Source organism: Salmo salar, chromosome 12 (genome assembly GCF_965601325.2).
Source record: "Salmo salar chromosome 12, fSalSal1, whole genome shotgun sequence".
Taxonomy (NCBI): domain Eukaryota; kingdom Metazoa; phylum Chordata; class Actinopteri; order Salmoniformes; family Salmonidae; genus Salmo; species Salmo salar.
In genome coordinates, this window is record NC_138302.1 from 76,266,445 (window position 1) to 76,278,261 (window position 11,817).

Genomic DNA, 11,817 nt, shown 5'->3' on the forward strand with positions numbered 1-11,817 from the left:
CCTCCAAAAAGAACCCTTACGGTTATATGGTTCACCTTAAATAGTTACAGCTGTTTAAACGGTTTACATTTCTCATTTCCTGTCCATATCATATCACAATATCATATCACAGGAGGAGAAGAGGTGAAAGTGTCTCCATACAACACTGCACATGCTGGCAATCATTTTGTTCTGCAGTGCTCCTGAATGGTACACCTGAGATGGCGGAGGCAGTGAGGAGAATGAGCTGCCTTTGTGTGACACCTGTGAATTATTCACGACTAACCATGCCGGCTGAGTCCGGATCCCTTTATGGGCATCTAGAGCCTATGCTATCAGATGGCCAAATAGTGTCTATGTCACAGAGGACACCGGTCAAATGGCTCCCTGCAGGACACACCTCCCTGAGATCATCGCATCGCTGCCGGCCCAGCTCTTTGTTATGACCCTGGCCTCGGTCAAGCGTGTCGTTATCGGCAACCCAAATTACTATTTGACAGCTTAACTGCAGTGACTGAGTGACAGGACTCAAGCGTGACAGAGATGTATGTATTGTATGTCAATGCAGTCTATAAATATGGATAATATTGTCAGATTCATACAGTCAACATTCCTTTTTGGCATTGAGGCTCTGTCTTACAGTACGTGTTCATAACGGTGTGTGATAGAAAGTACCATATAATTTGTGCACTTACCCAGTTATTGTTTTTAGAAGTCTGTGCTTAAATGTATAGTTCATTTCTATAAGAACATGATCCCTGGCCTCTTTTCCTGTTGTAGCTGAGTCAAAACCAATGTGTTGTATAGTGTGTTGTATAGTGAAAGATATTTCATCTTTAGTTTTGCCTGTGCAAACAACTGTATCCGGGTCATGATGTCCTTAAATGTGACCAATCAGCCTTTCCCACACCTTAGTCAAACCATGTTTTCAGCAGACAGCAGCCTGTCATGTGTTTGAACTGGATCATTATTTTCTTGTTGACATAGGTCTGAAATAGAGTCATATGATCCAGGCCACTCCTACAAATACAGTCATGTAAACATTAGGCTCAACAGTACTATAGTCTGAATCTGTGTTTAACCTTGTGGTGATATAGTTTCCAAATTGTTCAAACACTTAATTAAATCACTCAGTAAACAACATGATAAACTCATCTTGTGATGAGTCAACAAATGTAAATATGTACACTGGAATTATCTACGTTTGACTGTTCTCTACGACATAGTGAAGGCCAGAGCAAACATGATCACCTGTTGCAGGTGGAATGTGACCGCTGCCCCGCCCCAGCAGCGAGAGATGCAAATACTGTTGGTATCAGTTTACAAGTTGTCCAGAGAGAAGAGAGAGAACAGACACAGTCATCAGACCTCTGCAGCCTGCAGGTTACCAGCTACCATTGGCTAAGATGCACTGAAAAGAAATACCCAGACAAAAAGGTTGTTCACCTTGGCAACTCCTCCGTTTAGTCATGCCCATAGCAGATCTGCTGGGTGTCCAGTTCGACATGCAACTGCTGGGGAAGCTGACGTGTTCCGTGGCCGCCGTTCTGCTCATCTCCTGGGCTTACAGGTTCTACAGCTCCAGGGGTACAGCAGCTAAATCCCAGCTCTATGTGAGGCCTCCTCCAGACAGGCCCACTGAAGAACCCATTGGAACCTGTCTGAACTGCAAGATGGAACTGCGACCTCCAAGCACGGCCAAACATGACACCAGAAGTGATGGGGACAAACAGCCTGGCCACTCATGGAGTGATGACCTGACACCTGACAAGACCAATACAGGGACAGGGGAAGGAGAAGTGACCCAGATTGAAGAAGCAGGCAAGTTCACAAACACTAAGGAAATGGCTGCATTGCAGGAGGAATCAAATGTAGAGGAGGACAACAGCTTGGAGTTGGAGGAAGATATCCCCGTGTTTGTTGAGGAGGCTGAGATTAAGACTAATAATTGTATGTTTGGATCCATCTTGAAACTCCCTGATCCTAATGACAGTGGGCTGGCCAGCCCATCGGGCCGTCGATCCCCTTGCTTTCTGCAGAGGCTTGAGGGCAGTGTCGGGCTGGGGGTCGGCAGAGAGCTGAGGCAGGACCTGGGGCTCCAGGGGGCCTACTCCAGCTTTCTCTCCAAGGCAGAGATCACAGTGGCGGATGCCAACCTTGTGATGGAAGGACCTGGGGACCAGAGCATTGTGCGGGGAAAAATCTATGAATACTTTGTGGAATCGTCCTCGCACTCCATCACAGACTCCATATTGGGTCAGTTTGAGGGGAATTCACTGGACTCACAGTCTGTGAAATTTGGAAGCCGTGGCAGCAGCCTCACTGAGCCTCCCTCGTCCCTAAGCCCCATCATCATGCGTGATCTGGTTTTGCCGCAGAGTCCTGTTGAGAGGCCGTTCTCCCCAGTTAGTCCGGAGACCACATCTCCCATCAAGCCGGGTCTCATCCGTAAGGAGAGCTACCTCACAGCGGCTGAACATTCAGAACTCCTGATCACCTCTCTGATACCCAGAGCCTCCACCCAGCTGAGGCCCCACTCTCATGCCTATTCATCAGGGGATCCCAGCCCTGTCAGTCCCCTCAGTCCCACCACAGACACCAGGGGCCCCAGTGCATGGGAGAAGCCCAGCCTAGAAACCATAGCTGGGGCTAGATTTGTAAATCTGCCTCCAGAAAACATGGGCAGCTCAGAGTTGGAGAGCTTAAAGGCCAAACTTGATTTGGGAAACTGCATGGAGGTGCTGGAGCTGTCTAAGAAGCATGGGCAGGCCCCTCTGCAGCAGGCAGCCCTCAGAGTGATGTCTGACAACTACCTCCAGGTCCTCAGGGACCCAGGTCTGTATGGGATGCTGAGAGCAGGCGAGCGGGATGAGATTCAGAAACAGCGTATGAGAGGAAGGCAGTTCTTAGTGGCAGCCAACATGGTCCCTCAGGACTGGGTGGGGAGTAGTCCTCAAGGGACAAAAACAGAGCAGCGAGCCACCAACAAGCCATCCAGTGGTCTCTACTGTTATGATGATTATATAGACAGCTGGCACCCATTGTGTCCCGTCCCGCAGGAAGTCATCTCCAAAGGCTGTGCCGTGTGCACTATGGACAACTACTTATTTGTAGCAGTGGGGGGCTGCCAGCAGGGCGCAGACAGAGAGATGAAACCTTCCAAGAGAGTGTTCTGCTACAACCCCGTAACGTCCATTTGGAAAGAGATCAGTCCTATGAATGAGTCCAGGCCCCACTGCAAACTGGCAGCCCTACAGGGCTGCATCTATGCCATCGGAGGGGAGTGTCTGTCTACCGTAGAGCGCTATGACCCCCGCTCTGACAGATGGAGTTTTGTGGCCCCACTGCCCAATGATACATTTGCTGTGGCCCATCATGTCACGGTGTGCAATGGGGAACTCTTTGTTCTAGGAGGAACACTGAGATACACACTGTTGCGCTACAACCCAAAAATCAATGTGTGGAGGAAAAGCGCAATAACGGGAAGCAAAATGAGGACCACCGAGATAGTGGGCGTAAGAAACTTTCTGTATCGCTTCGATGTCAACCCACAGCTAGGCATCAGTGTGTACCGCTACCACACCGTGGCACGACTATGGTACGAATGCTGCACCAAACGCCTCGCCCACTGCCCTGCCTTCCAGTGTGTTGTTGTGGACGACACCATCTACTGCATAAGCCACCAGTTCACCATGAGGTTCCTGGCTGATGAGATCTCTCCGAGCTTCGTAGCGGACGATTTGAGTGTCCTCTCTGCAGCTAAGGGCATCCTTTTCCCCTTTGTACTCTCACTTCCTGATAAGAAAGCTCTCCAGACCAGCGTGTGACCAGGAATGATTCTCCTCAGCACAGACAAGGACAGAGCAGTGAGGGAGTATCTCATGTATTTATGCACCAAGGCCATTTTCATAGCTGAGAGTGTCCTACTGGGAAGCACAGCTGTCTTAATCAGAGGCAATGGAAGTAAAATATTAACACCATTAATGGTAATTAGACTACTGCTTGTTTAGATTTATTCAGGGTGTACTGCCATAGAAACTCAATGTTTTTGTGAAAGCTGCTTCTTCTTTTCATTTCCCTCCACCCTTGCACTACCGAGTTACTTCTAAATCATGCAAATGTAAAAATAATTAATAAACAAGTCTTAAGTTAATTCACTCAACCATAATGCTTTGGAGTACTGGGTTGATATAATAATAATCCATCACAATGGGCAGCTGTGTAGGGTACAAACATTACTCACACAGGACTGGACTCAATACAATTATCCACAGTTGGTCTGTAAGTATGACATGATGTAGAAGGTTGTGACAGAGCATAATGTACTGTATGTGAGCTTCAATAAACAAAAGTCAATGCTACTTTTGAATCTCTTCTAAGATTGGAGTACAGTATTCGCCTGTTTTCTTCTGCTGTTGTTTTCAACATTGTTGATATTAGAAGTTATTAATGCACCAACATAACTAATGACTGTGATGAAAGTACTCTTGATTTTATTAACAAATATTTATCGTTACATTTGTACAATATTAATTAGCAGAAGAAAGAAATATGCAAAAATAATAAAAAACTGAAAGCAGTTTGTTCAGCATTGTCTTGGCATTTAAGTCATGTGGTTGAGTCATGATTTAAATGAAATATGTTTTCCTTCCAGACAGTGACTGATTTTCAATGATAAGTCATCAACAATTTAACAAACAGAGCTCTGCTGTGTGATGTGTCGTGTCTGACTGCAGAGTAAATCAATGAATTTGTAGGATGATAGATGTGGCGGTTAATTGATGTGTTGTATAATTACATCGACAATATACATGTTTGAATGAATGTTTAAACGTATAATAGTTTTTTCATTCAAATCAAGCTGTCTCACAAAGAGCAATCATAAACTAAGATCAACAACAGAGTGGCACGGCACCCTTGTCTCGGATTCCATTGTGTGACATGTCGCTATAGCGCCATCATGTGGTCTGACTAACCAAACACTCAATGGCGTAATTGATAACACATGATCTACCCACATTTTCTGACTCACACAAAAATCAGCTTGAGTATTGAAATGAGTAACGGAGAGGCGGGCAGAGGGCTGCACTGGCTGAGGCAGCAGGAGAATAGAGACACAGATGGTTGACCATCAAACATATAAGCATCTTTGATTCCTCCTAATTAAACACTTTGATTCCCTGTAATTAAACACCTAATGGAATGGGAGTTAGGTCCCCTCAGAGTATGCCTTACATCACTCATAGCTCCTGATATGGACACCCAGGTCAGCTCAGACATCAACACTCTCTTTGATTTCCAAAGCATCTAGGCTAGGGTATTTGGTATTTTCGTATTTTATTAGGATCCCCATTACTCTTCCTGTGTCTACACAAAACATGAAACATGACATAATACAGAACATTAATAGACAAGAACGGCAAATAGTGAAACAGCGAATTGCAAATATTAAGTGCGAGGAAAATAATTAGCATGTGCTTATCCTAAATGTTCAGATGTTCACACACACACACACACACACACACACACACACACACACACACACACACACACACACACACACACACACACACACACACAGTGCCTAGATTTCAAGAGATTATAATGAGACTCCTGTTTAATTTTCTACATATTTTGATATCCCATATGTTCTGCTTCATTTAATTGTTCATGCCTTAGACTAATAAAAAATAAAATCCTCAAACAGCACCACTTTGAGCACGGAGTATCGAAACAGCGTGTGAGGCGCACCATCTCAGGGCCCGAGCTCTGTGTCTACACAGCAGACAGGGGAGGGAGGAGGCTGGCGGAGACTGAGTTGTCTGGGACCTGTCTGCAGGGCCGTTGTTTCAGATCCATGTCCTTGTTGATTCGATTGGCAGGATGAAGCTTACTGGAGTGGCCTCGTGGCACACTGGCAAAGCGGGGCTGGCAGAAAGCACTGAGTGGGTACTTCTGGTACGCTGACCTGTACACACTCAGCGCAGGGAGGTGGGACTGCTGCTTGTCCAGACGGACCTGTCTAGACTCCACCAGGCCAAAGTTAGTTGGAGGTGCTGGAAGGGAGAAGGAAGGGAGGGAGAGAGAGAGAGGGCTCAGCTGTTACAGTGCTGCAGTCATTAATTATATCTGTGACAGATTTGGAGCAATCCAAGGCCATTTATTCTGCCTGAACTTTAATTGTTGAACACTGCATCTTTGTTCTTCCCGGTTTTTCTTTACTTGAGACTAGTTTGTAATTACAGCTGACATTTTTCTGTGCCACAGTCAAGTAAATACAAGCTTTTTATAATTCAAACATACTGTGCGATGATTTTTTACCATATAAAAGTGGATTTGTCAAACCAAGGTGCTGTGTTCCATATGGGTTTTGCACTCAAAACCTGGTGGAACCAATGCTTTAGAAAGGGGCTATTCTAATGTTGACTTCCTCTCTTACCCAAGATTGGGTGGTCAGACTTCTCTTGCGTCCACGCCAGCCTGTCTGGATGCCAGGAGCGCAAGGCAGGCAGGGTGGAGGTGCCCTGGCGCCCATACATCTCATCATAGAGGGTGACCAGGTAATGGGAGGGCAGCGTGCCATGGTGGGAGAGAAGCAGCTTAGCGGGAAGGCCCTGGAACACACCGCAACCCACTATTCTACTGGCCATTCATTGCTTTAAAACAATGGCAGATGGCACACTGTTTCTTTGATTGATTAGCTCATTACCTCTGGGGATATGAATAATCTAGGTTTAGATTTTGTTCTAACAGACTTTTAGGCCTAACTTGACTAGCATTTCGCTAATGCTAATGATATCATGATCCTGCTGTGTAAGACTGACCTCAGCTTTCCGCAGCGCCTCTCGTCTGAGGATGACGTCTGGCCGGTGGTCCCTCTGTGGCTGGTAGTCTGCACGGTTGGTGCTGTTGGCTGTCTTACACTCTCGAGTGAACTGTCTCGGACAGACAGGGTAAATAGACAGTAACAGGAGGAGGAGAGGGTGAGAGGAGGAGAGGAGGGACTGCTCAGCCACTTAAGCATGAGCTCAGCAAAGCTCACACTTCACCATCGATCCATGCTGTTGTACAGTATTTCTAAAGACATCCCTCTAGTCAGATCCTGAAGCAGCAGCCCGCGGCCCTGCCTGGCGTCAATGCAATTAGACTGCCTCTTGAGTCTCTCACACTGGGAGTCTGTGCTGATGTAGCTTAACTGAAGCCCTCTAATTATTTTTGTATAGATTTGCAAACCGACTGAGAAGCAGCAGAACCATTGGAAACCAGCCATTGAACTAGTTTGTTGAAGATCTTTGGCTACAGAAAGCAGGAGGTACAGCACATTCTCACACTCAGTGCAGGTTTTTCTTGTGAGAATCTCATTTGGATCGAAAGGAAAGGCTGCTGTACCCACGCTTTGCTGTAATTAAAACTCTTAATAATGACTTTTGATGACTCTTGCCAAATGTTGCATTATTTGATGAATTAGCAACATTCATCACAGGCAATGCATGATAGCAACAGCAATTAATTGAAAATCCCAAAATAAACTTTGATTAAAAACCCTACCTGAAACTTCTCTTCCACCCAGTTGCCAATTAGAACTTTGTTTGCATACTTCTGCTCTATTCTCCAGCCAGGTTGGGTCCATTTATCATAACTCTTTTCCTGATTTCCCATACTGTATGTGGTACTGCACATGGTGTCACATACAGCTGATTAAGAGCTGGTTTGGTCCTAATATTAGAGCATAGTTAGATCAAACAGAACGGATGATGGTGCATTTCACCTGCTCTCATTGTGACATAGGAGGAGGAAGCTCGGTTGCTATGGATACAGCAAACATTCTGTGACTGAAACAGAATAGTGGAACAGTAGTACAGGCAAATGGAAGGCAAAGGACCTGCATTATGATAACACTTGGTGCAGTACTTTAGAATGGTGCTGTATTTTTGAATGTCAGAGAATTCTGCAGCAGTTAGCATATATCTCATACATGCAATACACGTCTTCATTTAAATCATAATGAATATAATTGGACTTCATCTTTCTGTAGAAATGAAAATGAATGCCTTAACTGATTAAAATAAGAGTAAAACATGTACTTAGCTGTGTAGGAGTTTATTAGCTTTGCCTGTAAACAGAACAAAGTCACTTGCGAGGAACATGAAAAATCTAATCTCGAAATAATCCCTATATCATTTTATTCCAAACACCAAACATTAACATCGATTTTATCAGTTTAGTGTTTCTCAAAGCGTTTTTACGTAGTTTAAAGTTCTATCTACAGCCTATCTTGCAGATGGGAAGGTTAACCAGCTTATTTTTTTATGCCATTAGTCTAAGGAAGCGGTCTGGCATGTGATGCCATGTGACTTCCAGTTCCAGGTCCAGCAGCCATTTCCTGTACAGGATCCCAACATCCCTCAGTATGTCGTACACACAGGTCAGGATAAAGGCCGGTGGGGTCAGAAGGATAACAGTGTCATCCTCCAGGTGCGGGGACACCTCCGGATCCAGACGGTCTTTGATTTTGTGGTACACCTCTCTGTTGTAGTCTAAGTCTGAGTATACATGCTGGCGGTGGCACCGCACCCTACATTCAGGAGGGAGGTGTTCTGGGGAGAACCACTCCTTGAAGGCCAGCCTCATCTCAGCAGGGATGTGGTTCCCCTCCAGCACATCCTGGCACACTGTGCTGGCACACTGACGTGTCCCCGTTGAGATACTGCAGGAAGTAGAATGCCATCCAGCCACAGAACAATATGGGCACAGCATGATTCTGCTGGTATGAAGGCAGGTTGAAATCTGCCATCTGCAAAGCTGGGTAGATGAGGACCTGGGCACAGGGAGACAGCAGATGTCCATTCTTTCTCTTGGCCAGACGCTGTCACAGTATGGCTGCCAGGTTTCCCCCAGCACTATCACCCCCAACTGCCACTCTGCCTGGGTCCACCCCGAACTCTGCCTCTGCCACAGACAGGAAGTGACACGTTGCAGTCTCAGTCATCCAGCTGAGTGGGATACTGATGTTCAGGGATAAGCCGGTATCTAAAGAGGGTAGAGAAAGGAGAAACATGTCGTCTTTGACAACTTCACAGCCCTTTTCAATGTATTGATCTGCTTTAGAAGCACATTTTGAGTCAGTGAGTCAGAAAGTAAAAGTTACCCAACAGAAACCACTGTGGTTTCAGCCTCTTCGGCAATGTGCCTGCAGACCTCATCTGCAGTATCTGATCACAAGAAACAGAACATTAGTGTTAGACTAGAGTAAACAGAGAATGAAACGTTTCTTTTTTTATATGAGCAGGCCCCTACTGTAAGATAAATAAGCAACATTATCTAGACATTGTTTTTCTTATCTTATTACCCAAATTACCCAATGCCCATCCTCCACCATTGAAATACACCAGGCCCTTCCTCAGGCCCAGTGAGCCAGCTGTGGGCTCATACACTCTGACTGGCACCTCAGAGAAGGAGAGTTCCGTTACACGTAGTATAGGGGGAACTGGTCTTATAATGACCAGGAACTGTCTTCTGAACCAACTGGGGAACCTGACCTGATGACAGCCGAACTTAGAAATAAGGTTAACATGAACCATTGTGAGGTGAAATATTTTCCAATTGTCACAATATAACTTTGCTTTTCTTGATGCTTGCACACTAAGCAACAATGAATACAACAACATAATGAATAACCAGTGACACAGTTAAGGTTTTACCAGAAGGTGGACTACAGTACAGTACTGTGAAAACTCTGCTTGAGTGTCCTTACCCCGAACAAGACTTTGACTTTTTGTCATTTATTGTTCTCTTATCAACACCATTGAAGTTTATCAGTTTTTAGAGTACATTGAAAGGACAAGCATATTTTAAAAGAGTTGAGTTCACTTTTTAATAGTATTCAAGTACGAGGATGTTTTTCTTTTCACCAAGGAATACATTAAATAAATTATTGTTTCAGAGACTTGAACGTGATTTGACTGCAGAAAACATCAAATAATAAGCACTAACAATTCCATAGATAGATACTCACCACAATTGCTATGCCAACAAACATGCCATGAACTACATGCAGTTTCCCTCGATTTACAACCCCTTGAGGAATGTCTGAATTCATCAGCTCAGAATACAGTAGACCAATTACCAGAAGGAGGAAGGCTGCAATCAAGGCAGCAAAGCCAATTATTAAAATTGCAGTGATGTCCATGGTGCTTCTAGTGTGATCCCAGATAGGCTACAGTAGAAATATGAATGTTTTATCCAGCTGCTTTGTTTTATTTGCCCTTCCTACATCTTTGTGTACACCCTGCTCTGACCTTGTTCTACCTAAGTGACTTTGAGTGGCAGTAACAAAGCGTCATTCATTATTTTATTCAGTGTATTTTATGGACTCAAGCAATTAGATAAATTTAACACATATTTCACAATTAGCTATTTTTATGAATATACAGTGTCATAGTTTGTATAAACACAGGATAGTAATTAATACATTTTAAATGTCCTTTAAAAAATGAAAACTGCTTTCACATTTATTGTGAAGCAGAGGATCTGAACTTTCACTGTTCATCTGTAGATGGCAGTGATGGCTTGAGTGATAGCAGACCATGTTCCCTAGTCTAGACACGTGGCAACAAAATGCATGGTATTTGCAATTGAAAACATTTAAATGTGTTGTTTACAAAACAATTGATGTTCATTATAATTCAGAATTAAATATAAAATATATACAGTACCAGTCAAAAGTTTGGACACACGTCCTCAGTTCAAGGGATTTTCTTTATTTTTACTATTTTCTACACTAGAATAATAGTGAAGACATCAAAACTAGGAAATAACACATATGGAATAAAGTAGTAACCCAAAAAAATTTTACGTTTTTGATTTTATGTTCTTCAAAGTAGCCACCCTTTGCCTTGATGACAGCTTTGCACATTCTCTCAACCAGCTTCATGAGGAATACTTTTCCAACAGTCTTGAAGGAGTTCCCACATGTGCTGAGCACTTCTTGGCTGCTATTCCTTCACTCTGTGGACCAACTCATCCCAAACCATCTCAATTGGGTTGAGGTCGGGTGATTGTTGAGGTCGGGTTACTCTTCTTCTTGGCCAAATAGCCCTTACACAGCCTGGAGGTGTGTTTGGGTTATTGTCCTGTTCAAAAACAATGATAGTTGCACTTAGTACAAACCTGATGGGATGGCGTATCACTGCAGAATGCTGTGGTAGCCATGTTGATTAAGTGTGCCTTGAATTCTAATTCTAAATGGAACCAAAAATCTCAAATTTGGATTAATTAGACCAAAGGACAGATTTCCACCGGTCTAATGTCCATTGCTCATGTTTCTTGGCCCAAGCAAGTCTCTGATTCTTATCCTTTAGTAGTGGTTTCTTTGCAGCAATTCAACCATGAAGGCCTGATTCACGCGGTCTCCTCTGAACAGTTGATGTTGAGATGTGTCTGTTACTTGAACTCTGTGAAGCATTTATTTGAGCTGCAATTTTCTGAGTCTGGTAACTCTAATGAACTTATCCTCTGCAGCAGAGGTAACTCTGGGTCTTCCTTTCCTGTGGCGGTCCTCATAAGAGCCAGTTTCATCATAGCACTTGATGGTTTTTGCGACTGCACTTGAAGAAACTTCCAAAGTACTTGACATTTTCCGTATTGACTGACCTTCATCTTAAAGTAATGATGGACTGTCATTTCTCTTTGCTTATTTGAGCTGTTCTTGTTCTTGACTTTTTACCAAATAGGGCTTTCTTCTGTATACCACCCCTACCTTGTCACAACACAACTGATTGCCTCAAACGCATTAAGAAGGAAAGAAGTTCCACAAATTAGCTTTTAACAAGGCACACC

The 11,817-nt window shown here is 44.1% G+C and overlaps 2 protein-coding genes and 1 pseudogene across 3 annotated transcripts; 1 reads left to right on the forward strand and 2 right to left on the reverse strand.

Annotated features, from left to right (window-relative positions):
• The first annotated feature begins 572 nt into the window (after window positions 1-572).
• Window positions 573-4,365, forward strand: klhdc7a (kelch domain containing 7A). The gene has a single exon (XM_014133562.3). The coding sequence runs from the start codon at window positions 1,449-1,451 to the stop codon at window positions 3,804-3,806; it is 2,358 nt and encodes a 785-aa protein (XP_013989037.3). The 5' UTR covers window positions 573-1,448; the 3' UTR covers window positions 3,807-4,365.
• An 85-nt stretch (window positions 4,366-4,450) lies between these two features.
• cfap107 (cilia and flagella associated protein 107) lies at window positions 4,451-7,750 on the reverse strand. Its single transcript, XM_014133563.3, has 4 exons — window positions 7,528-7,750; window positions 6,804-6,914; window positions 6,419-6,593; window positions 4,451-6,035 (listed from the first exon to the last, which is right to left on the reverse strand). The coding sequence occupies exons 1-4, from the start codon at window positions 7,657-7,659 to the stop codon at window positions 5,755-5,757; spliced, it is 699 nt and encodes a 232-aa protein (XP_013989038.1). The 5' UTR covers window positions 7,660-7,750; the 3' UTR covers window positions 4,451-5,754.
• Window positions 7,751-8,092: 342 nt separating this feature from the next.
• Window positions 8,093-9,560, reverse strand: LOC106565896 (arylacetamide deacetylase-like 3; annotated as a pseudogene). Its single transcript, XR_014379835.1, has 3 exons — window positions 9,338-9,560; window positions 9,128-9,191; window positions 8,093-9,009 (listed from the first exon to the last, which is right to left on the reverse strand). The product of XR_014379835.1 is annotated as an arylacetamide deacetylase-like 3 (transcript).
• Between the last annotated feature and the right edge of the window lie 2,257 nt (window positions 9,561-11,817).

What these genes read in the sequence shown, in the direction of transcription:
- cfap107 (XM_014133563.3), bottom strand. Translation starts at nt 7,659, where the DNA reads ATGTGCAGTACCACATACAGTATGGGAAATCAGGAAAAGAGTTATGAT. An exon ending in GGGTGGAAGAGAAGTTTCAG is followed by an intron (nt 6,915 to 7,527) that starts GTAGGGTTTTTA and finishes TGTCCGAGACAG; the next exon opens with TTCACTCGAGAGTGTAAGAC. An exon ending in AGGCGCTGCGGAAAGCTGAG is followed by an intron (nt 6,594 to 6,803) that starts GTCAGTCTTACA and finishes GGTGTGTTCCAG; the next exon opens with GGCCTTCCCGCTAAGCTGCT.
- klhdc7a (XM_014133562.3), top strand. Translation starts at nt 1,449, where the DNA reads ATGCCCATAGCAGATCTGCTGGGTGTCCAGTTCGACATGCAACTGCTG.